This window comes from Manis pentadactyla, chromosome X (assembly GCF_030020395.1).
Source record: "Manis pentadactyla isolate mManPen7 chromosome X, mManPen7.hap1, whole genome shotgun sequence".
Classification (NCBI taxonomy): Eukaryota; Metazoa; Chordata; class Mammalia; order Pholidota; family Manidae; genus Manis; species Manis pentadactyla.
Window position 1 is genome coordinate 133,579,849 of NC_080038.1, and position 26,264 is coordinate 133,606,112.

General features: G+C 35.7%; 1 protein-coding gene across 8 annotated transcripts in view; it reads right to left on the reverse strand.

The window, feature by feature from the left end:
• Positions 1-332: 332 nt before the first annotated feature.
• The window catches only part of ATP11C (ATPase phospholipid transporting 11C), a 204,714-nt gene continuing 178,782 nt past the window's right edge, over positions 333-26,264 (reverse strand). For 5 of the 8 annotated variants that reach the window (XM_036888186.2, XM_036888187.2, XM_036888190.2 and 2 more), the window contains 7 exons: positions 22,506-22,633; positions 19,607-19,742; positions 17,579-17,644; positions 15,089-15,192; positions 12,011-12,164; positions 5,737-5,841; positions 333-2,983 (listed from right to left, as the gene is read on the reverse strand). In XM_036888186.2, the coding sequence (XP_036744081.2) occupies positions 5,740-5,841; positions 12,011-12,164; positions 15,089-15,192; positions 17,579-17,644; positions 19,607-19,742; positions 22,506-22,633 (690 nt within the window). In that variant the 3' untranslated portion in view covers positions 333-2,983; positions 5,737-5,739. Of the gene's footprint in view, positions 2,984-5,736; positions 5,894-11,833; positions 11,900-12,010; positions 12,165-15,088; positions 15,193-17,578; positions 17,645-19,606; positions 19,743-22,505; positions 22,634-26,264 lie in introns of all 8 variants that reach the window. The other 3 variants (XM_057495832.1, XR_005025386.2, XM_036888188.2) reach the window with 3 other exon arrangements.

Consider the following 26,264-nt stretch of genomic DNA (forward strand, 5'->3'; position numbering starts at 1 on the left):
ATGGAGACACTGACCATACATCACACTATTTTCAGTGCATGGGGGGCAGAAAGCACATTGCCAGGTACACACTAGACTTTCAATATGTATTTACTGATTTGGCTGGACTTTGATCTATGCAGTAACAAGATACAGTCTTATTCAAAACTCCCACAAATACCATAATCTCCCCAAATCAGGTATCACTCTAAAATGCTGGTTGAACACATGTAGAAATGATCTTTTGCAAGATGTATAGGCAGAGGGAATGAAACACTTCCCACCACCAAATTGCATCCATATTATTTTTATGTCAAACCTAGACCTTTCCAAAAAAGAGGCTAAAATAGCAATCATATCATACCAAAGTTTATTGATTTCATCAAACAGAAATTTTTGTAATGAAAAAGACAAATTGCATTCATAAAAGATGGCATTCACATTCATTATAGAAAGCAACAACGTAGATGTAAAAAACTGCTTAAGTGAAAAATGTGATACTGCAGTACCGTTTTGCAAGCTGAAAAATGATTTTGTCAACACTTGCATAAAATCTGCACATTTACATACTGCATGTTATTAAAAAACCCCATCATTAAATTCTTGTGAATTTTGCAGATTTAGGCTTACATTTATACTGTTGCTGGTGTAAATGTTGTAGAAATGGAATTTGTTTTCAGTTTATTAAGTAACATACTGAAACAATGGACAACAGTTGTGAAAGTTACAAGAACATTTTGATAGTTCAAAATTATTCAAATGATGGGTCTGTGATCCTATTATTACATTTCTCCCCTTTCTCTGTCACAAAATAAGGTGGCTAAAATTGTACCCTAGGAATACTGGATAGCTTACTTCCAGTTATTCCATCTGCTAACCCCATGCTAGCCATTTTTTAGCTCATTAATAAAATATCTTTCCAAAAGGAAAGTCAGGTCCTGCTCAAGGATCTAGGCCATGATATTATACATCACTGCCATCATAAATGTGAGCTGCAGTATAATGTGTAGCTGAGACATGACTCTAAATCCCCCTTACTCATTTTTCTTCCTGGCTGCAAAGAATTTTAGATGCCACCAGTTATATTTCCTCTATGCTGGATATTCGGATTATGTCAATCTCCAGTGGTCTGCATTAAACAAGCCTTTCTATATATTGTGCCTCTCTAATGTATATTCACAGTCCCTACAGTTCTTACGTAAAACAACAATGACAATACAGCAACAACTACATAAACAAGAACAAGAACAACAACAAAACATCAAAAGCTTTCCTGGGTCTGATTTTTTAACTCTTTGGAATTGGCAAAGAATATATAGACTTCGTTTTCAGCAGACTACCTCAAATATAGGCTATCAGAATACACCACACTTAAGTAAGGCATGAATGACCCAACAAAATACTCAAAAATAATACTGATAGATGAGAACAAATGAAATAATGAAAAAGGGTCCATAAAGATGGAATGGTTTCTGAGAGCTGAAATTACATCTCCTCTAGAATTTAAGAAAAATTACACCTAAACATTAACATAAAATATATATGGTAGAATCACATGTGCCATATGGACTACATAAATACATTGATGTAGATTGAGTCCAATGCTTTTCCAAATCAAGGTACAATATGAACACTAAAAATAGTACAGGCATGCCAGAAAGACAACCAAAAAAAAAAGGAAACTGGTGTGAAAACACTTTTTAAAAGACCATTTCAATCTAGTAGTCAAATATAGTAATTTATATCCAAAAAAGTGTGTTTAATTTTAACATTCAATGAAGACATTTCACATTAATTTTTATGTTTTCAGTGAACTTATTAGGAAGCTAAAAACTCCTATGAGCCTAGTAAGTCGAGGACTTTACCAAGATGAATCTCCCAGTTTAGAGCTATACCATTGTCCTTGCCAAGTCTGCTGAGACAGACAACACTCAACATTCATGTTCCCAGTAATGACTCTGCAGGCTGAACCACTGTCCTGGGATGGATCCCTTCTTCCCAAATTGGCAAGTAAAAAAAAAAGTGCTGCATGTATGCATAAATGCAGCCTCTTTTGAATAAAAACCATTAACAGTTTGAAATAAGCTTTCTTCCTCCCCACAAAAAATTATGAAAGACTGATATTCAGAATGGTCTTTACTTTTGTGTAACTACGGTTTTGCCTACCTTACCTCAGAACCAAGTAAAATAATTGGAAAAAATCTGTGATATCTTAGTTATTTTGAGGGGCTAAGTGATTAGAAATATTTTATTTTAAAATCTACTAGCCCATACACCAATTAAGTGGGATTTAATTCAGAAGAACAAAAATAAATATATTTTGATTCACATAAAAATACCCAGGATTATTAACATTTTTTCAACATAGGTGTTGTATTCAAGATATTTTTTTGGCAAGGATAGTCTATCAAGACAGAATTAGCATGTGGGTGAACAGAAAGGATTAGCTATTCTATCTGATGTATTGATATCATTTAGTCTTCTTGTATTTTCAAGTATTCCTTTTATGTTTGAAAAAAATAATTTAAGATTATAATTCAGCAGGAATAAGAAATGTGATCCAAACAGCCTATTTCTTCTGCCAGGCAAAAAAAGTAGTATTAGCAAAATCTATTTATTCCCATTGCATGACTTCTACTTTATATTATTGTATTTAAATCCATTCACAGAGTTCATGGGTTAAAAGAGCACCCATTTGATAGTTATATTATCCTACCTAAAGCCAGAAAATCTAAATATTCTTGCTTTCAACTTTCACATAATTCATAATCTAGAGCTCTGACCATAATGGCTACTTAAAATAACTATAAATGCTTAAGAGTCATTTGTTATATTAATGGACATTTATTCTGAATCCTAAACATAGAGTGGTTTAGTTTGTTGCATATTGAATATCCTGAGATGGTAACTTTTTTGTAGTTGTTTCTTCATGCTTTCTTTTTTAGCTGTAACCACTGTCAATATGCTTGTAGGACAATAACATAGGCAGTTCAAGATGCAGATTCTGAAAAATTTAAAATATTCAGAGTTAAAAGGTTTATTTTAATAAATAATATGAAACCATCTGTTTAGCATTTTAAAAAATAAATCAAGTAGTAAAATAAATTTTGTTATAAGAATAAAATCAACTGTCTTACCAAAGTGCCAAGTTTTATTCACATGCAGGGAAAAAAAGGTTACACAATAACTAATTTTTAATCCTTTCTTCATTTTTCAGCTGAATAGTTCAGACTTGCCTTTTGCTTTTGGATTGCTCCAGGGTTGTTCCTCCCAATAATTGTTACCACTAGAACTACCTACTTTAACAAAGGCGCAGCTCACCAAGATTCCTTCCTCTTGTCTGTGAGTGCTTTGAAAACAGGGACATTTTATTTATCTTCCTATCTCTTCAGCACCTAACACAGTATCTGGCACATGGCAGATGCTCAGGACATGTTGAATGAATGAATCAATTATTGTTTTTTGGTGGGGGGGTGGTATGTGGCAATTTTGACAGAGAAAATCTGAAGACATGTTCAGCTTTGAAAGATTACTGTAAAACTATTTTTCCCTTACTGAAAGAAATACACTTCTTCTCTATAATACTGAAGTTCATTATCTTTTTGGTAGATCATGCACCTAAATGTCAACTGATGCTTCTGTTTTCCTTACTGATGATCTTTTTAGAAAGGAACTGCAGAAATTTTCCTAAGAAATATATAGATCAACTTGATAATAGGGGGAGTCTAGTAACCATAATGTTGCTCATGTAATTGTACATTAATGATACCAAAATAAAAAAATTAAAAAAAAGAAATATATAGATCATTCTCTGTCCTCTAAACATTATCAAATGCTATGATCAGGATGGGGCATGATAAGCAAACTGATCACAGGGTGTAAATCAGGTATGCTGGTTAAGTTTAAGTCCCATGTCAAGGGAGGGAACCTAACTTTGATTGTCCATTTTAAAATCTAACCTTTCTAAACCTGAGTAGTGGAGGGTCTTAAGGAGTGTACTATTTTCTTCCCATTTTGGTGCACCTCCCTTGCCATGGTTCTAGAAGTCCTCTAGAACAACTTCCATTCCTTTTTTATGTTCCACATTCTCTTATTAGTTTTTCAGGTAGCAGGATCATGGTTACTGACTCTGATCAAACTAAGGTTGCCATGTACAATGAGAACTTATAAAAGGAGTCAGCGAGTTCCCTTATCAACCAAGGGATAAACTCAGTGGCTAAACTAATTGTCAAATATTTTCCTTGGAGGAGAATTAAAATACATTCCTGGAAGAAATAACTACATTAAAAGTAAAACAGTTGTTAAGAAAAAAAACCCTTTCTCAGTTCTATGTTGGTCATTGGAGGAGTAAGGCCCTGGAGAGGCCAAAAGCAGCAGCAGTGTCTAGTCCCCAGACCCAGCCTATCCCCCAAACCATAGACAAAGCTAAAGAAAGCAATCCAGGGGGATACAGAAGTGACTGGAAAGTGTGTAGCTAAAATGCACCTCCACACAGCTCAGGGCAAGACTATCTTTGAAGGCTACAGGGAAGTAGACTCATTACTGAAGGAAAATATAAGCAGGTGAGTCACTCAACATGGGTAAAAAGATGCTCACCAAGGCAAAATGAGATGGCTTCCAAAATAACACTACAAGTACAGTCTGTGATGATCTGTAGGAGATAGAACCAATGGACTCAATCCATTAGGTTAATTTTGATTCTTTGCTAGAGGGTGGGGAAGTTGATAGCTGACAAAAAACCAGGCTTATAAGGTAGACTCACAATTGTTAGCTTCAAAGTGAACAGACCTGCAATTTTATTCCTCATAATCATTAATTTTTATGTGTGCATGAAAAATGGCCTTGCACTAAGCTGCATGGATGGAGCTGTTTCCAAACTGACCAGTAAACCTCATTCACGAATTACTCTAAATGAATAAAAGACCTCTAAAGGTCTGGGGTAACAGAGAGCTATACAAGGGGGAAACAGAAAACATAGAAGAGGTTTTCTGAGTTCAAGGATTCCTCCCATGGCATATCAATTTCTCCCACATATTTTCTTGAGGAAATGAAATGTTATAAAATGAATTTACTCGTTTTTCAAAAAATTAATTACAAAGCGTTCTATATAATTCAGCTAACATCCCCCTGAATAGCTAGGAAAGATTTTACCTCTGAAAGTTAAAACATATAGCTCGAATAAAACTTGACATTAAAAAAGTGATTAGAGTAGACTGTTCATTAATATATATTTGGGGATCAGACATTTACAAGGACATTAAGTGTATACTACCTGCATACACACAGACATGGCACACGGAGATACAAACACACTGAATTATTTTCACATAATTCCCAAAAGAACATGCAATGCTAAACTGACTTGATATTATACAGATGCAATTTTGGAATATTTATATTCAATTTTCCAAATGATCTTTTTAAATCAAAATTATATTTCCTAATCAGTATTAATGAGCATTTTCATATGATGGCATCATAATGACAACTTGCCCCTTACAAATTAAACATACCATATAACCCTTCGGCTCTAGAAGATGCCTGTAATTTTACTCTGGAAAATATTTAGCAAATTAAAAAATATATACATATTTCCCCATATTCCAACTAATGCATCTTTATATTTTTGCAAAGAATAGTATAAAGTTCACCACACCAACAGCAGAGAAAATTTAAGAAGTGGTATTTTCTTTTTTTTTCTTATAATGCTGTTAATCTGTTTCTTTAAAGCCAGCCCGCTGGTTTAACACTAGGTACCTGTTACAATATATTAGATTCGTCTGAGAATGTTCGTAAAAGAAGAGGTCTGACTGAAGGTCTGGTGGATAATGAGTCAGATGCCCTTTTACAGCTCAGATTTCTCTGTAATAGTGAGGTAAAGATACTTAAAGCATTTGAAGACTGGTTAACCTACCTGGTAATAAAAACGTAGAAGAAAAAAATCATTTCCTATAGACTAATCTTCTGGCTAAAAGTACAAATGATTACACTATAGCAAATGCATACCATTTGAATGAACACATTTAAAGACCTAAGAAAGTCTCCAACAATTAAATTATTTTCATAGTAGACGTATGCAGGTATTAGTAGTATGTGGAAACTTAGGTTTTTGAAATGACACTGGTAGGTTATGTGGTAGATGAATCAATACGGTTTGATTAGTAAACCTTACCATCCTTTTGGTGAACACCTCCGAGAGTTGTGCCAGTGCTATGAGTGTATTGAAAAGAGAAATTTGTGCAAACCTTTCCCATCTTGGTGAACAGACTAGCTCTAATACGCTGTGGCTTCTACTGAGTACCAGGAAACAGTGGCACTAGAAACGTACACTCCTAGTTTTTGAAAATAATTTCCTCTCCAGTGTGACAATTTGGGAAGGTGAACAAATGATAAAAGGAAAATGACAAAATACTCAAGTATCAATGGAAGATATAAAAATGAGTCATGTAATTTTTCATGAAGAATCAGAAAATGGTGTCAAGCAAATGAGAATGCAAGCAAGTTGGTACATTAAGAAAGGAAATCACCTTATTCACTCCAAGAGAAACTGTGATTGCTGGAAGTTTGAGAAAGCATGAAGATAGTAGATGTTCCTGAGGAAGGGAGGCGTTTCGTTACCTTGTTCACAATTGCACAAAAGGTGGAAAATTGCAGTAGAAAAAAGAGAAATGCAGAAACCAAAAAAAAAAAAAGTAAATATTCTCTGAAATGTAAGACATTTAAAAAGAAATCTTGAGAAACTGAAGTAGAAATGACATGTTAGTTTTGAGGACATTACTTTCTTAAGTATAAGCAGGGTTAGAGTTAGGAATAGTCTATTATATGTGCAAATTACTATTTCTTGGTGTTTCAATTTAAAATTATTTTGTTAATTGAAAAACTGACTATTTTGAATAAAATAACTTTGAGATACGCTTCTCATTGAAATAGGGCTTATCTCTAATCATTAATTCACTAACCTACATTGTTCAAAATCCACTGGTCAGAGAGTTACATCCAGGGTTCATCATCAACCTATCTTGAAGTTAACTATTTCCCCTAACCAACTGCACAGATACAATATGAAGGGACTGACTGTCCTAGTGCAGTTGCAAGTTAAAAACCTAATCAAAACTTACACAATTGGACATTTGGTGAAACTATACTTCAGTCCCATTTACCCCTGGACCAATGCTTAACTTCCTATATTCTAACATAATTTGATCGGTTCCCCCTTTTTCCTACAGAGACCTCTTTATAAGGGTAGCATAAAGAACTATGAATTTTTCCTTTAAAACACTTAGGAAAAGTAAAAATTGCTAACTTAAAGTTTAATCAGAAAACCTAATAGCTATTTTTTTTCCTTCTTATTCTATGCCTGAAATTATAAGCTAATTTACAGACTTGGTTTTGGCATTTCCCAAGCAAAATAGATGATGAGTGGTCAACTATGGGGATGAATTTAACAATGCTGCTAATCAAGATTACCCATATTATCTACCTAGTGACTAATGAAAATAGGCTTAAAAAAAAAGGAAACAGCTAAAGTAACACATGTATTCAGCAGTCTAATAAACATACTTTATAAGGCAAATACTTTGACGTATTCATATGTTTCAACATAACTGTATTTTTTCCTGTTCATATTTTACCTTAAACAAAGTTGATGACATGTTAACGCAAATTACCAATTGATAAAGCTAGAGAAATAAATACTTAGTTTCTGATAAAAAAAATATTTTAATTCTCTGTCTTCTATTTTGTGGGCAAAAACCTTGTAGCAAGATTAACACGATACCAAGTCCCCCACCCCTGTGTTTAGCATATAAGCCTATTTATATAAGACTGTAATGAAAAGCACATTTTGGTGTGCTTAAAACCTTGTGCCCAACCATCAGAGATAGAAGTATTTCTACGATGCAGAAATTATAGGGGTTAAGATATTGTACTACTTTCTAAAGGAAAAAAAAGGAACTTCAAAGTACAGAAGGCAGTAGAAAGCATGGAAAGAATACCTAAAGTAATCAGAACTTGATATAGCTAGCAATTGGTGGGTGTGAGTGTGTGTTAGAAGGATGGGACACAATGGGCTGAAACAGTATGAAATTTCCACATTCCTTTGCAGTCATCTAGAGAGCTTTGACACTGACTCAATTAGCAGTATGGCAAAGAGGCCAATGCATAAAGGTCCATCTCAACAGCCAAGACATTAGGATTCAACTTTATATTTGTCTAATCCAGTTCACAGGGCTATTACCCTCAGAACCCATGGTTGTATGTGACACTGTCAGAATTGCAGTAATGATCAAAGATTTGTCACCATTGTTATCAAAAGGGTAAACTGTATTTTCCAAAATGCTCAAAGTACTTCTCTGGAAATTTGGTGAGACAACATTCTTCCTTTTCCTGTCTTCTACTTTTAAAGAGCTCCCTACATAATATAGTATTTCTTCTTCTTCATGCAGATATCCCAAGCAAGGCATGGCCATGTTGCTGGGTCAATACCATTACAGTGTTCCCATGTCTAGTAGGCACAGGCAAGCTTCCCTTTTGATTGTGGAGGTTTACATGGGAAAACTTACATAAAGATGGGTAGAAAAGTCCTCCACCAAAATGGAAGTGGTATTTACTACTTGGTAAGAAAGTTTACTTGTATTTCTCTGATTATGAGAGATAGCTCAACACTTGTGCTAGAGGGGACACAACTTTTTGTGAAATACCCTGAAAATTTAAATTTCCTTTGAAGTGTTAAACTGCTGTTCCACTGCTGAGTGCTCAATGGTAATTTCAGCATATACTGTCAGCAGCATGGTGATGTAGCTTTGTCAATTTATAAGCTAAAGAAAAACCCTATGATCCTCAATGATAGGACTGTTAGCTCAAAAATTAACTACAGTGCTGAGGAATACGTAGCTTAACTACACCTTTGAGTTAAATGACTAAGCATACCTATTTTGGAGGATGGCACAAGTCTTTACAATGACAACATCATAACATCATGGCAGAACTCAGCTGTGGTGGAGGCCATAATACCAGCCTTTTAACTGAACGCTTCAGAAGGTAATGACTTGGACCCTGAAATGGCTCAGTTTTTGTTACAACAAGCCATATCGCTGAGTCTACTATTCTGTTTTATACCTGGTTCAGAAATGAATTCCCTTTGTAACAGCTCCTTGTGATCTGGGGCCACAGCCGATTCATCCCTGAGTTACCAACACCTAGTATGGTAGGTAACTTACAGTGGACCATCAGGCAATGTGTGCTGAATTGAACGGAATTCAACAGAACACTGCTTCTATAATCGTTAAGTGTACATGGCTTGGCTTCTTTCTTAAATGCCATGGAGACATTTTCACTACCCACTGCTGAGTTCCCTTCTCAAAGCAGCTGCCAAGACTCACATGAGTATAGCATTGTCAGCCTACTTGCCATGGGCATTTCTGACTGTGTAAATGAAGGATCCAAGAGGTTTACTGACTGAAGTCAGGGGGCTCTCCCGTCTCTAGATAGAGACACACACTTTACCCCATTAGGGAGCCTGTCAGGTATGAGGTCAACCTGGTGTAAAGAATCTTTTGCCTGTCTTTAAAGTGAGGCCAATGCCTTAGCAAAGGGATACTGAAAAAAGTAGGTAGGAATTCACCCAATATATCAGACCGTTAGTTATTAAGATACTCTTTCTTCTTTCTTAGAAAAGGCCTCTGACTCTTTGATAATGGTCAAATACGGCCTCATGTAAACACATGTGACTTAACAGAATACCCATGGCTGCCATGTTTCAGTTGGCCTTTATGCATTTATACACACTACTTTGCTCTTGCATTTTCTCACAAGAAAAAAAAAAGAGGCAGCGCTGCTGAGTGCCCACAACATATTGTCTCATTTGCAACTCTCGAAATCCCATAGAGTCTGAAAAACCATTTAGCCTTTCAGACATTGGATGTGGAGAGATGTTCATCAGTAGGCGGTTCAATACATGTTTATTGGTTCAATGAGGGTAGTTATAAATGAATGAATGAATGAATGATGTTGATTATGGAAATTTTCCTGGTTGTTTTAGCATACCAACATGCCAAGCTACAGCACAGACACTAGAACTCCTCCTATCATGGACATAACCCGTGGCAAACAAATTTCATGCTGAACCCCTGGCAACATTCAATACTTCTAAGTAACAAGGGATGCAGTCTCAGAACTCCATGCTTTCAATAGATGTTTGGAATCTGCTGTTTGCATGGAGAGAAAATGCTGTACATCTTTAGCTGTGACTGCTTTGTAGCATCCTTCCATGTAATAGCTATTTAATTTATATAAAAGTCACCTCCAGCCAGCATTTTTTTTTAAAGCAAGGGCCTAAGGAAGAGGATAAGATGCCATGTTAAAAGGTTTTGATTTCTGAGATTTTTCTATCATCTTTACAGTATGAAGCTGAGTGTGGGCTCCATTACCCCAAATGTGAAAAATGTTTAGGAGTACCTCAAAGTATACTCCAAATAAGGAGAATGGAAGAACACCTCAGAGATCCTTCCCAGACAAATTCTCTATTTATACAAATACAAGTTATCAACCCATTTCTTATTTTAACATTTTTTATTTGGCTTCACGCAAATTGCCACTTGGCCATTCTTGGAGGCATTAGTTATATTAACCTGCTTTACGTCTGTTGAACTGATATTAAAGTGTAATCAGACAAGTAAATAGCAATCTCTGATCCAGAGACCAATACTAGGCTGGAAGGAGTTAGTTAGGGGTCTACTGGAAGGATTAAGGAGTAGACTAAGGCAGTCTTTCCTAGGTTAATATTATTAATGTGTCTAGTTCTACTCATAACACATGCAGAAGCAGGGAGTTGAGGTCAGTTCTGATCACCTAACAGTGTACTGATTATTCTTGTATATCAAGAATCAACATGGCTTATGCCACTGAGAGTCTATTGCTTTTGATTGGGGCTTATACTGACTTGTATCTTAAAGCTCCTCTTTTACACATCTAATCATGGAAGATTTTCCCACTATAATTATTTTAGTTCTCTGCATGATGCCAGACACTGGATTCTATCAATTCAGTAGGCCAAAAAACAAAAACCAAACCAAAGCAGACAAAACAGTTTTGTGGCTAAATTGGTTGGCAAATCTGATCAAATAGGTCAGGTAGATGTAGTTTAGACTATTTCCTGAAAATAGCACATTAGAGGGGCTATAAGACCTAGCTGGTATCAATATGACAGAAACTGAGTTTTATTTGGCAAAACAAGCTAGTGTTTGGAAGCAATATGACATACTTAACCTGTTGGTCAAAATTTTTCAGAATTTTTTTCCAGTAATCTATCCCTTTCACTTTAAAGTCTTTTTTAGATATGTATAAAAGATACCAGATAATGCAGGGCCAAGCAATTAGGCTATCTGAGAGTAATAACTTCTCATTCTCACAAGAAATTTACAATTTAAGCAGCAAAAAGAAAAACACACTCATAAAACAATCTTGAATTTTTACAAGTGTGTTCAGGAGGATATGGATGCAGAAAGGAGGATAAGGATGCAGAAACCACATCCAGGGAATTCTCTTTGGTTCAAATATACTGCTGAACAGATAGGGCTAGAAGCAACAGAGAGATTAAGCAGCACTATAATTAAAGGAAGGGGAGAGGTTCGAAAGAGGCGGATTGGGATTATAAACTAAAAAAAATCTGCATACAATTCACAAGGAGATTTCTAAGGTTAAAGCTGGAATGTTGGTGTGGAAATTCCTGGTGTGAAAATTCGAGACTAAATTAAAAAAAACATTTTTTTCTGTTTAAAATTCCATATGGAGCATATAAGATACTCCATATGGATTGCTAAAGGTCACACAATACACTATTAAGGAATTTACTTACCACCTGCATTGGATAATGAAGTTTTTACTACACTTTTTATGCAGAAGAGGAAATTAAGTGATGAACCTGTAAGGAGGGGTTTAACATGCTGTAACTAATGTAATTCTCTTATTTAGTTCATGGCAGATATTGAAGCCCCTTCCAAAAATCAGGTTATAATATAAAATTAGTTCTTACCCTGGCATTTCTTCTTCTTACATTCTTTAATACTATCAGGAGAATCTCAGGGAAAAGGCTGATAAATATTAGAAGAATTATGGCCAACCATGTGGATACAGAAGACAGCATCTGAGCAAATACGAAATACATTCTCTGTTGTTTGAGAAAAGGCCTAGAGTGGGAAGAAAATACATAAAGGAAAAACAAATCATTTGCTGTCATATGAAACATAATTACAACTGTCTTTTATACTTTAAAGGAATCTTTGTTATGCACATTAATAAAAAATAATTTTCTTTAGAACATCCTAAAAGTAGTAAACAGATTTCATTTTTAAATGTTTGGAAAGAAAAGGAATGATGATCATAGGGGAAAATGATAATAAAATGCTTTTGACTTGAAAACAACTAAGAAATCAACTTTAAAGCTTCCAACTGAAGAATATTTATTTGCACTAGTAAATGCTGGACCTTCAAAGATATTTAAGAGAAATGATGGTTAATGTTTATGCCAACAAGCATTTTACTTCCTTGGATGTTTTACTGAGAATGGATTTGTGCTCTACATTCAGAAATCTAAAAGATATTTTTATACCCTACCCAAAACCCTATGTGAATACAAAAAGGACTGTACAGCTTCTCTTCTTCAAATGGTAGGAATCTACCTTCTCATCCACATACATTGAGTACTAGTGTGTGCCATGAAGGCTGACAGACAAAATAGTGCCAATAGGACTGCTTTGGAGTCCAGAAATCCAGAAGGACCCCTCATTCTGATATTGGATTTCATTCTAAGTCATCCACTGAACTGTACAGAGGCAATGAGAAGTACACCCAGTTTTCTTTCCCCTGCCTGAGCTGAATCACAGAGTCTCACTAGGCTTTGAAGCTGAGCGGAAGTGCAAGGCAGCTGCTCAAGATCAGGATTCATAACAGACTATCCTCAGATGAGGAGCTCGAGGCAGATAAACTGGTTGTCCCATTTATTAGGTCACACATAGTGCTTACTGCAGATAAATTGATTTCCCATTTAAAAATTAGTTTTTGTACAACTCTTATGTAACATGATAAGATCAAGCTTATGACTCTACACATATGAAGACTAGATTCTAGAGTAAGTGAGCAGAACAGTGAGATGGAGAAACTTATGAGGTCTGGGCTAGACAAGTTTTCTAGGGTTTCTACCATGTAGAAAAGATTTCTGCAGAGCTCTACTACTACTCTAATTCTGAAAGGCACCCAGATTCATTTCCTAGGCAGTTAACTGAGCCATAATAAGGGTCCAGCAGACAACTGAGAGTCACAGGGTATCCCTTCACACAGTATCTATCATACTCTGTGATTAGGATCTCTAGATTTTTCTTTCATACTTCCATGGCATCTATGGAGCTTTGTAGGAGAGAAGTCAGAAACAAAACATTATTCCTGGATTGGGTTTGGGGCTCAGAAACCATTATTTTCATTACCTTTACCCAAAAAGGGGTGTGTCACAATGCCTCAGGATTGAACATGTCCAGAGATATTAGCTGCAACCACTATTCAGCTGAAGTTTCATATAGTTTCTAGTCACATTTGCTAGGTGCTTTATAGTACTAATTTTATATTCATGTAGCTCAACTCAGCTCTACTTAAAGATAGCACTCTAGGCAACAGAATAAAAAATAGATTTACTAATGTTTCTTTTTTAGTAAGTATTTCTAGTGAAAAGAAACAGGTGTGACAATGTTTTTTAATAATTTAAAGGTCATATTTTAATCAGTAAGGAAGTCTGTGGGAAGAGTTAGGAACTTGTTTGCTAGAAATATTTTATTCTTGTGGAAATTTTACATAGTTGAGATGCTGATTCCATAGATTCATAGAATTACGGTACTCTGGGCAGACCTACATTGCATATTCCATTTAGTTAATCAACTTTGATTCATTTGTATATTATTAAAGAAAACAGAGACTTCTTTCAGCTTCATTACTTCAATAACTTCCAAATAGGTGTCAACCATATGCTATATTTTTACTTTTTGTGATTTACTTCCTTAAGTGATAAGGTTTTTTCAGTTTTTATTTAAGGGTTTTATTTAAAAAAGCTTTCCAAAATAGTAACAGCCTCTTTTAATTAAGTCTCAACAGACATAATGGTGATTCTCTCATCTCTGTGATAATATATAATGTTTTAAATGTATGATTTAGTTCAAATTAGTGCAAAAGTGTACTCCTGGAATCTCACCCTGTGGCTTACTGTAGCCATGCTCTGCTGCTGGCGTCCTTATCAAGGGGAAGCCACTGCTTAATGAAAACACTTGTGATACTTTAAAAGCAAAATATAGGCCTCTTGGAGTAAGGAAAGGAGATGAAAACCTAAGTTATTTTCATTCCTTTTTAACTCTCCCAATCACAGCTTATGCGTCCTCTCACTGGATTCTCATCACCTTGAAAGAGGGGTAGGTACAGTCTATTCACTTCTGTATCCCACAGAGTGCCTCACACAAAATGAATTCTGAATAAATACCTACTGAACCAAGATGAACTGAATGAACTTTTGGGCCAAGCCTTAGAGTCTGACTTTATCCCCTCTCCCAAAAAAAAAGATACGGTGATTTCAAGATATAACCTCTGAATATTAAGCAGTATATATTTCTTACCTTGAGCACATCTATAGTGACAAGAATGATAATTACATACCATAAAGACAAAACAGGGTCCAAATGGATGATAATGTATCCATTGGTTACTACATTATACAGAAAATTCATGGGATGAGTATTTATACTGGAAATCACAAGGGAAATCATGCTAAAAATTACTGTCTCACTTTACAGAGAGAGGTTTACATACCTCCAAGCTGAAAGATTTGGACAGGGGCTCCCAGAAGGGAGGTCTTTTAAATAACTTGTGGAGTTTATAGACTTGCATTTGAAATCTTACCTGAAATCAGCAGTGTAACCTGACTAGAAGTAACTTCCAGTCCATTAATATTGAAGACCTGCCATCTTATATAATCAAAATTTTTAAAGTATAATTAATGTTTTCATAGAGAATGAACATATACATATATAATCTACTTTGTTATTTACATATTACTCACACATGTACAGCTGCTTACCAAATAATTCCTCCCCAGAAGAATGAGAAAAATATGTAAAAGGCTAAAGAACCCCAAATCACAAAGTGATTTATCCATGTCCAGAAATGAGTATCCAAGGCAAGCTGAAAAGATATAACACGGGAGATTTCAGTATGGGTACAAACTGCCCAAGACAGTATACTGTGGTATCTGGTAACTTGTACACAATATAACTATTGGAGAACCTAGCTTGGGCCAGGCAACCAGAGGAGAATGGAAAAAGACAAACAGAATCCAGACTTTTCATAAAGCCCCAAGTCCTCAGGTAGTGGCAGCCAGTGAGCTGATGGCAAAAGAAGGTCTAGCTGGTGGATGAAAGGGAAGGGGTAGCTAGGAAGAGTACAGCAGAGGAACAATACAAAGGAGTCGTGAGTGCTCCAACACAACAGATGGGGGTTACTGAATGCAAAGGCAACTAGCTCTATACACGTGGCATCTAGTAGAAATGGATGATGGGTCTGACTATGCAGTGTGCTTTTCAATTACAAAACCCATATTTATTCTATTAAATTAGTAACATTTTCAGTTGCCCTGGATTTTAATCCTTTCATGTTTCTGCCAGGGCTGACTGTTCAGACTGTGCCACCTGGGATTTTCAAATGCAATCTAAAAACAAATTGTATGGTCTGTTCTGCTTGTTTCAAAACATTTAGGCAACTGGACTAATATCAAGGGCAGTTAATTTTTGAAAAGGAGGTGGTGTCGAAGTTTTGTTACTTGCTGTGACACACTGGTCCTCAGTTCTCTTTTACAGTTTCTCTTCAAAAGCAGAATGTTGAAAACATTGTCAATACAGCCCAGCCTTGAATTCCCACCCTCTGGACTGTTAAGGAAAATGTCACAATAATACCCACCCAAAGAAGAGGGGATGGATGTCTTTTGAAGGACCTATGAAAGATACTATAGTAAGGCCAACTTTAACTAAGAAGGACACTTGGAAGCCGTGGGGCCATACGCAAGGCCTCGTGAAAGAAAAGGTAGGGAAGCTTTCTATTTGAAATCTTGATCTTGTGAAAGCTAAGAATTAATAGTAACAGGCATTTATGGTACTGAGCATATTCTATGTGCCAGACACCATTCTAAGTGCTATATACATATTCACTAATTGACTTCTCACAAAAAAATCCTGAGATGTAGGTGCTATTTTTTTCTTCTATTTTATGGAGAAGAGGAAACAGAGATCCTAAGAAATGATGTCACTTGCCCAAGGACATCCAGCTAGTAAGTAGCTAAACTGAGATGAATTACAGCAATTTGTGCTGCAGTCCTGAAATATTACTGAAACAGTATATGAATAATGCAAATGATATTTCTATGCACTATGATAAATGAACTAGGAATAAAAATTTAGAGGAGAAATGCTTTGAGGTCTTTCATTAGTCATACTTCTATATTCTAGTTTTGACCACTGGAAATACTGGAATTCATTCTAAAGTACTCACTCTTGGACTCTGTGTGAAGTGTTTATTACTGGAATGATCAAAAGAATTTGATTAAGCTTTCAACAATAAGAGAGTCCCTCCCCTGACTCATCAGCTTCAAGGATAGTATTCTGCAAGGTTTCAGAGCATTATTACACAGCTGCATGTTATTGTCAATATTTTACCAAAACTAACCTTCTTGCATGTTACCTCCTTTATATTCTTACATGTTTCATCACTAATATGGGTAAATTTCAGTGATGAATATATTATGTAAAATTTAATCACTGCCAAGCTAGTTTGCATACACATCTAGTCATAGACAACTATTCAACTGTCTTAAGTATCCAAATTCCTTTAAGGCCTGGCATTCCTTTTTTATTTTATAATGTGTATAAGTGTTGGACACATTATACATGCTTTACAAATATTAACATATATAATCATTAGAAAACCCTAAGAGATAGTTACTAACAGTGATTTCTATTTCACAAATCAGTAAATGGAAGCTCATGGAATATAAGGTATTCTGACCAAGGTCACACCACTAGTAAGCAGTAGGATCAGGATTCTATCATAATCAGGCTGGCTCCAGATTTCATTTTCTTTGTTACTATATATACATACATATATATTTTTTTGATGAAGCATAGTTAATATACAATAAGGCCTGGCATTTTTAAACAGATACAGAACTTTAAATAATATTCAAGTGCTTAACACATCTACTCACAGCTTATTTACATACTACTTATCATAATGTCTTGAAAATAGCAGGAAAGAAGAAACAGTTTCCAACATAAGCATGGTGTATGAATTTTTAAAACATAAAATTAAATAAAGGACAGACAATATACTGGAAAAAATGGACCACAATGTGCAAATGTCCAATTACATAATATCATACATATTTTAGTAAGCATTCAGACTTGGATAACAACCCACAATAAAAAATTAAGATTAGAAGATAAAAAAAAAACCATTATTATAAGACCAGAAGGTATTATAAGAATGTTGTTAAATATATTTGAACAAATAAAAATCTAACCTTCAGAGTTACAGTGAATACTAAGACTGTAAAAACAATGGTTCCAAAAGTCCAGTTTCCATATACCTGAAAAACATTTAACAATTACATGTACCATGAATACACAAGCTTACTTAAAAAAAAAAAGCCAAGTTTAATCTGGTGTTTAACTGCCAAACATTTTCGTATGAATTGTTTAGGGAAATATCTGGTCAAAAGATCAGACCAAAATGCTGGGTTTTACGGTGACCCTAAATTTTCTTGGACAGGTGCACCACATATGTTGCTGGTAGGGTTTCTTTTCATTATTCCATGAAGCATCAAATAGGGAACACACTGGTGAGATAAAGGCACGAAAATATCCTATTCCACTAATAGTAATGTTCATCAAAACAAATCGTTTGGATGACTCATGTCTTTAAAAGATATGATATGGGATTTTCCTATAATAGAGAGCTAAAGCTTTCATGAGGACTAATTTACAGACGAATGGACTCACATTTTAAAAATACAGTCTAATTTTTAGCTGTAAATATCAGAGCTATCAGTATGTGCACACCAAAGAAAAGCAGATACCGTGTGTAAATCCAAATGATGGCAATGAATGGCACATAATGCTTACCAAATGCTGCCAAGATCTGAATGCATAACATTAAAACAGAAAATGAAATGTAAAAGGTTTTTAAAAAATAAAAACAAAAACTAAGGTTAATAGAAGCAAAAAAGGATTTGATCAAATCACACATAGGTGTTATGTTTAATTGCTAATAGCAGTTCCTACTGTGGTTTTAGCAAACATTTAGAAGGACAGTGACATATATAATAAAATCTAATTAATTAAGATTCCATGAACTCAGAATGTGTGATGAATTAGACACAGGCTGGATTGAAGCTCCTCATGCACCAACTGAAGAGTTTGCTGAGTAAATGGACCATGTCAACAGGACTGTAGGAGAGCATGTGCCTACTTTGCAGCAAACCCTATTTAAGCAAAAGTCAGCTCTATACAATTTATGTGCCAAATAAAAATATAAAGTGAAATTCACAGAATCAGTCATAAAAGTAAAGGGATCTGAGAAATCATAAAATCTAATCCCTTTTTCTTACTGACGGGCAAAGCTGACTTGGAAAGTTGAAGTGATTGGTTTGAGGAGGCACTTAGTAGGGCGTTCTCCTTGGTAAGTGTTACATGTGCCTACTCTGATCTGCATTAGATTTGTATTTCTTCAAGTTACTTGGTAATTAATAATTTTAATGCACTCATACTAAACTGATTTCTGTTAGTCCAAATTAGCAAGGTTTTGACTGTAGTACCTAATTTCAAAGTGTCATTCAAATTCAACTGAGCCTATCACTTCTATAACAGATGTTGATTGTGTAGGTTCTAGACATATTGTACTCAGTACATTCTTTCTGAATCTTAGCTTGGCTTCACAATATGATTATAAAGAATGAATGACCATAAAAGAAGAAGCCCAGAAATAGCAAATAACACAGTGAAAGCACAAGCAAGGTAAAGGGTTTGATTTTCCATTGTGTGGCTCTGGGAAGACCACCCCATCAGCAATTGTCTCTTTGAGCACAGCCAGGGCAAAATCACCACAATGCAAGTGCTAACCATGTGGAAGAGAAGGGAATTCCATCTTTAATTATTGGGCAAATATTGCAAAGATATGGCAGCTACTCCCTTCAGATCCAAGCTTGGAAGGCCATTATGAGTAAGAACTGAGTGGGGCAAGACTTTGCTTTTATAATAGGAAAACCCTAGCTCACATCAAAGTGTAGGGGCCTGAAGTCTGATATACCAAGAACTCTGCTCATCTAGTAAAAATTATAGCCGAGTTAAGCCTCCAGAAGGTTTGCATATAAGCTCTTTAGTTAGCCATGCACACAGGAAATAATTTCTTACTTCAATACTTCTATTATTCTAAAGAAGCTGCAAGAGTTAAATGATTACAGCTGCAGTATATGTATGATAGATCCAATGCCTATGGAAAAAAGATAAGCCATGCTTATGATACCATAAGATATAATAAAACTTGTTTTTACCTTTGCATTTTCTTCTAGGGATGAAGTCTGAAAGAGAAAATAAGTTCCAAAGAAGAACACAGTCCCTTCAAATGCAGCTAGAAATGTCCAATATAAGAAGGGGCCCAACTGTAGCATGGCATTGCCAGAAATTTTCCTGTTGAGAAATGGGAAAAAACAAAGGTTAATTAATTTCTATAGGCTGTCTATTTAATGACACAGTGAAATACCAAACATGCACACCAGTTTTACTTTATTATAATGAGGAGAGCTACCCCTGAGTGGCTGGAAGGCTTTTGTTAAAAGACCAATCTGAGCAGCAGGTTTATCTTTGGGCGATGACTTCCTGACTGAGGCACTGGAGTAAACTGTCAAAGTGCTTCCGAGTCAAAAGTCTGGCCACTGATAACAATAACATCATCAATAATAATTAGCATCCATTACTGAGCACCTATATGTTAGAAAACTGAGTTAAGAGTTTTATATATTGTCCATATTTATCCACATAAAAACCACAAGATAGGTATTCTTATCATTTCCATTTACAAATTATAAGCCTCACAAAGGTGTATCATAATGGTTCCAAAACTTTGCTGCACACTGGAATCACCTGGGAAACTTTTAAAACACTGATGGCTCCCACCCTTATTCTGATTTAACTGACATGAGGTGTAACCTGGGCATCAGGATATTTTTAAAGCTCCCCAAGTGACTGTAATGTGCAGTAAAATTTAGGAACCACTAATGTAGCAGCATGCCAGAGTTCACTCAGTAAGGGACAGAGCTAGTATATAATCCTAGGTTGACTTAACTTCAAATCATATGCTCTCAACCAAGCCACCATGGCTTTCCAACTACAACTGTTGAAATATTTCTTTTAATCGAGATTTCTTCTTGGGAATTTAACATTTTTAGGTCTTGGGGTCTATATATCTTTTCAGTTGAGTCAGGTAACATGTCTGAAGCTGTACAGTCATGCTTTGATAAATGGCAGGTGGACAGATCAAAAGGTTAAAATCTGTCAAAAACAGCACAATCTTCTTGGTACAAGTCAGAATGTTAAATAAAGCTACCAATTCTAATAGAGCACAGCTGCAGAAAAGAAGATGGGTTTTGTATGGAATTCTTTTGGCTTCTATTTCAAACTACTCTTAACATATCAAGAGGTATCTAATCACTCAAATTGCACACTTGTTGTCAATACTACCAAAAACGTCCCTGGTCTGTATCAAAAAGGAAACATCCTTGTAATGTCAATGCAACTGATCCTTGTTCAGTTGGTATTGAGTACTGTGGGGTTTCCCAAAAACGTGTTAATTAAGCAACTTTCACCTATTAGGATTTCCAGGCACATGAAGGAATCTGAAATCAGAGGATGCATAAAGAAATGCACTGCTGTTTGCCCTAGACTGCAGGAGGGAAGAGGTAGCTGCTTCCCAGAAACAAGCTCTCTCCATAGCCACTAAGTCACATTCCCAAGGCAACTGTGAGCCACAGGGGAGATACATCTCCAATTATCCTTGTGGGGAGTATCTAGCAACTGCCAGCCAATGAGGCTTTTGAGAATCACTGACTTGGGCTGAGGAAGGAAGTGGTTCCAGTCTTTTCCGACCTCCTCTGGGAGTTATACACTGTGGGAAGAAAGGCAGGGGAGTGTCATGGCATGTTAGTTTATAGGTGAGGCTTTCTGGCTGCACTCACATGAATGACAAAGCTGTTTGAAACTCAGAATATGACAGCCAACATGAAAGAGAGCATGAGAGAATGAAGATCTGGGGAATGGCTGACCAGCAGCACAGGCCTGAGCACCTCCATATGAACATTGACTTATTATGTGATATTATGGACTTGTGAAATTTTTAGGTGTGATAGGGTACTGTTTTTTTTAAGTCCTTATCTTTAAGAGATTATGTACTGAAATAACTATTTTACATAATGTTTGATATCTGCTTCAAAATAAGTCTGTGATAGAGCAAACAGGGTTACTAATGAAACAGATCTGGACCTGAATTGATAACTGTTGAAGCTGAGTGGTGAAGACAGGGAAATTCACTATACTATTAATATATTTGCTACTTCTGTGCATGTTTGAAATTTTCCATAATACCTTTAAAATGATGACAAATTTTATAAATCTGGTTCAGTTTAACAACTACTACATGTGAGTTTTATGAGAACTAGTGGTTAAAGAAACCCCTTAAATTTGTGCACCTTTACTTTATACAAATAAACCACCTGAATCTGACTATTGCACTAGCTATCTGCTAACTGCTATTTAGCAATGCTTATAACGTACTGTAAATTAACATCTTCAGCTGTAGGCTTAACTTATAAAAATCCAATTAAATCATAGGTTCAGCAACTGGGGCTAGTGCCAAGTTTCCCATCCACAGAGAAAACCATCCATTTCCGACTGACACATAATAAATATAATGGCTTATGAGTTAATTATTTTCCTCAACAATAGTTTAAGGATGGGGCTTAATAAACTAAGAAGGCTCTGCTTTTAGGGGCAGCTTACAACAGAAGGCCTAATGTAACATCATCAGTTCAATCCATTTCAGATAGAAATCAACATTAATATTTCAACTACCAATGATCCTTGTGTGTGTCTTTTTAGTTTTTTTTTGTAGTTGAAACATTGTGTCTTCCTCTAAGTCTCCAGAACTCAATGAAAATGTGGTTCATTTTAGGAATTAGTGATTTTGAACTAAATGGTCCACACACATTCAAATACAGGACCTTATACCTAGAAAATATGTCATTTCCCTATTGAATGGTCTGCTTTAAGTAGCTAAAAATTCAGAACAGAATCATGTAATCAAATCAGGTGGGCACTTCTATGTCCTTCCCAGCAGTACATGAAATGAAACACACAACTTTGAAAGTATGAGGGGGTTTAACTATATATTCAACTTACATATACAACCGGGGATCTGAGGTCAGAGTGTCAATGTTGATGTGCTGTTCCAGTAGACTGTAGGCCAGGATGGGCAAGGATGTGAAGCAGATATTGTACATTGTAAGGTAAGCAGCATCATAGAGTGGCTGAAATGACAACAGAAGAGAAAGAAACAATCATCTGCAAGAGCATATTTATGTGTTTGGAAAAATCACAGGCTGAAAGAAGACAGTTTGCTTTTGTGTTTTTTGTGATAGCAAAGGAAGTTTGGTAAATAAGGTCACTGGTAACTATTGAAAAGAAATGTAGTATAATGCATTATACCTTCCCTTTCAATAGGATCTTATTCAGAATGTTTATCTGCTATAAGTTCTAAGAGACATTAACTATTAATTTTTCAAATATTTTTTTAAATAACCTGAGTCACAGTTTTTTTGGTTAACTTCATACATGGTTTTAAATATCATTATCACCTTCTACAGGCTGTATTTATGATACTGAATGTGGCCATTTCCTAAGGATTAAATAGATGTCTTTACAAAAACAAAGCTAAATATATGTACATGGGCATGATTTCCAACTCTTTCTGGTCCTGAATTCTCTAGGCTCCAGACCAAAATTTTCAACTTTCTGCTGGTAGTTACATAGGCACCTGCATCTTAATGTCTAAAATGTCTAAAACCAAACTCACTAACATTCTCCTTAAATCTGCTTTCTCCTGTGTTCCCTACCTCAGTGAGTGGCCCCACAATCTACCTTGGTGCCTGGTACTGCTTACTTAGGTGCAAAGAAATATTTTGAAATGAGTGATTTTATTCCTACTTCACTAGCCATTCCTTCTCAGTCTCCTATTTTCTAAGCCCTCTGTTGGAGTGCTCAAACACTTGGTGTTTTCAACTTTATTCGTACGCACTCTCTAGGTGATTTCATTCAGTTCTGAGGTTCTAATGCTACTCATTCACTGAAAATTCCCAAATATTTATCTAATCTCCAGCCCGGACCCAGACCTGTCCCTTTATTTCCAATTGCCCATTTGACATCTCCTCTTGGGATTCTAGCGTATTTCAAACTTATGTCCAGAACTGAACTCCTGACCTGCCTTCACCTCAAAGTCCTCTTCTTGAAGACTTCCCCATTTCAAGAAAGGGCAACTAAATCTTTCTAAACAATCAGAACCAAAATCTTGCATTCATCCCTGACTCTTCTCTTTTTCACACCCCACATCCAATCAATTAAGAATTGTTTATTGGCTCTGCCTTCAAATATATTCAGAACCAGATTACTTCTCAGAACCACTGTTACCACCCTGCAAGGCTCCTAGATGGTTTCCCTACTTCTCCCTTCACCCTATATAGTCTTATTCATAGCACAAATGGACTTAGCAGTTCTAGTAGAAAATTAGCCAAAGATGACCAATATCCCCTCTGGCAAATATGGGTGACTGTTGCCTCTTGACCAACAACGTTAGATTCCTTTTAGTCTTCACTTCTCCTGGATAAAATTTACCGAAATGCCCAGTCATAAAATTACCCCTGCTTAGTGACAGCACCCAAAATAATGTAGAGCTTACTCCTTAAATTCTTTCCAAGATCACCTAACTCAAGCACAAATAAGACTTTCTTAACATTCTTTTTCAGAGAGGCCCCACTATTCCTCATAGTATGCATTCTTTCTCATTGCATTGAATAATAAACCTAATTAATTGTTAAGTGTGTTTCTGGTGGCCTTTGGCTGGAAGGCTGTGACAATTTTGAGCTCCTAAAACAGAACTTGTTATAGAGAAAGCATTCAGTAAATACCAGATGAATGAATGAGTAGAGATTGGAAGTCTTAACATATTTGTAAAGGGCCAATCTGATACTGCAAATCTTCCTTTACTGAAAAAAATTAAAGTATTCTGTGAACCTCATTTTGATGAAAATACTTACTGAGTTCAGTATTTTTCTGCACATTGGTAGATATTGTCATACAACCATTATCTGTGGCCTGAAACAGTAGTATCCCATATTCACATGTATTTTACACACATATAAATGTTTATTAATAAAATGCATCTAAATGTGACACAAATTAACATAATTATACATTTTCCAATCAATGGCTACTAAAGATACAATTGCTATCATAATGGCAGGATCGGGGGTGTGTGTGACTCAAAGAGGTTGGGAACAACTTGAATAGAGCACTAGTTCATTCATTAGTTGACTTCAAAAACATTTATTGGGTTTATTAAGTGAAAAGTACCAGGGACAGAGAAGAACCATGCCCTGTCTGCCAAAGAACTCAAATTCTAGAGGAGGCAGAGAGGTAAGTGTACAAGGAGCTGGGGGAGCCCAGAGGAAGGGACCACACCTCTGTCCTGTGGTAGAGGTAAAGCAAGAGATAATGCATGGAACTTTCTCAATGAAGTTATAATGTGGCTCTATATAGAACATGGAGATATTTCCCGCACATAAAAATTTAAGCTCAGCAAATATATTCTATTGAATTAAAAGATACTCTCCCAAAGGTGTTAACATTCCTTTTAATTCTCGAGAGAGATCAGTCTGTCGGTACACAACACTATATTTTCATTGGAAACTACCCATTTTGCTAATGAAAAAATTAAAAAAAATAACTCAGATTGACTGGTGTATAATTTAGTCTTGATTTTCATTCAAACAAAAAAGGCATCGATCTACTTTTATTCTACTATGGTACTTTGAGGGTACATGAGAAATATAATTCTTAGATGCATAATTAGAAGAGACCGAATGTCCTCAAAACAGACAAGTTTAATATCGTTTCTTGTTAAACCTATTAGAAATGTTTTTTTCACTTAGAAAAAGGACCAGTAGTATCCTGGTTTTAGTAAAGAAAGAGTTGCTTTTTGCTTAAAGAATCCGAATCCTGGTTCCATTTCTACATTTTACATAGCTTGCTCTCCAAGCTCCATGGTTGCAGAGAACATCTGATGTGGACCTAGCTGACTATCTGTATGTACTCCAATGATATCTGCAATAAAGGTTACTAGGTTACTATATTTAGCACTTAGCATAAAGTCAAAGTCAAGAATAAAGGTATTGTACATCATGCCATCCCCTCAGAGAGACATTTCATCTTACCTGTAAGTAAAACTTGTATGGTATCTCCTTCAGATCTCTGCCCAAATAGTACCTCAACAGAAAGAACTTTCAGATCATCTCTAAAATAGCAGCCCTCTTGTAGTCACCTCTATCCATTTATTATGTTTTATTTTTTTCTTTCAGAGCATTTATCAATGCCCATCATAATATCTGTCTGAATGTTGCTTGCCTCTCTCCCTTTCACTAAACTGCAGGCTCCATGAGGATAAGAGTTTGTTTTGATCACTGTTATATCCCCAGCATTTGGCCTGGCACATAGCAGGCACCCAAGAGATAATTGTTAAGTGAATGAACCTGCCAGTTGAACAACTGAGGAAACCAAATTTGAACTCTGATGGAAATCTAAGCAGTTAAGGTAACCTAAGCAGACCCCAGAGAGCCAAGGGTCTGAATCTCAGCCAGTTTTATAAGTACAACAAAACAACAGATTCTGTTCAAAATACAATGTTTTAACCAGATCAAGCCAATTTCCCTTTATCACTCTGCTACAAAATTTGAAATTTCTTTTTAATATTTGTATTCATCCAAGGAAATGAGGAATTAGGAACATTTTGATCAACAGTAATCTGAATGTTCAAGAAAAGCAGATTCATCAGAATTTATAAAATGTTCTATAACTAATACTGTTAGTTTTGAATACAAGAAGGCTAAT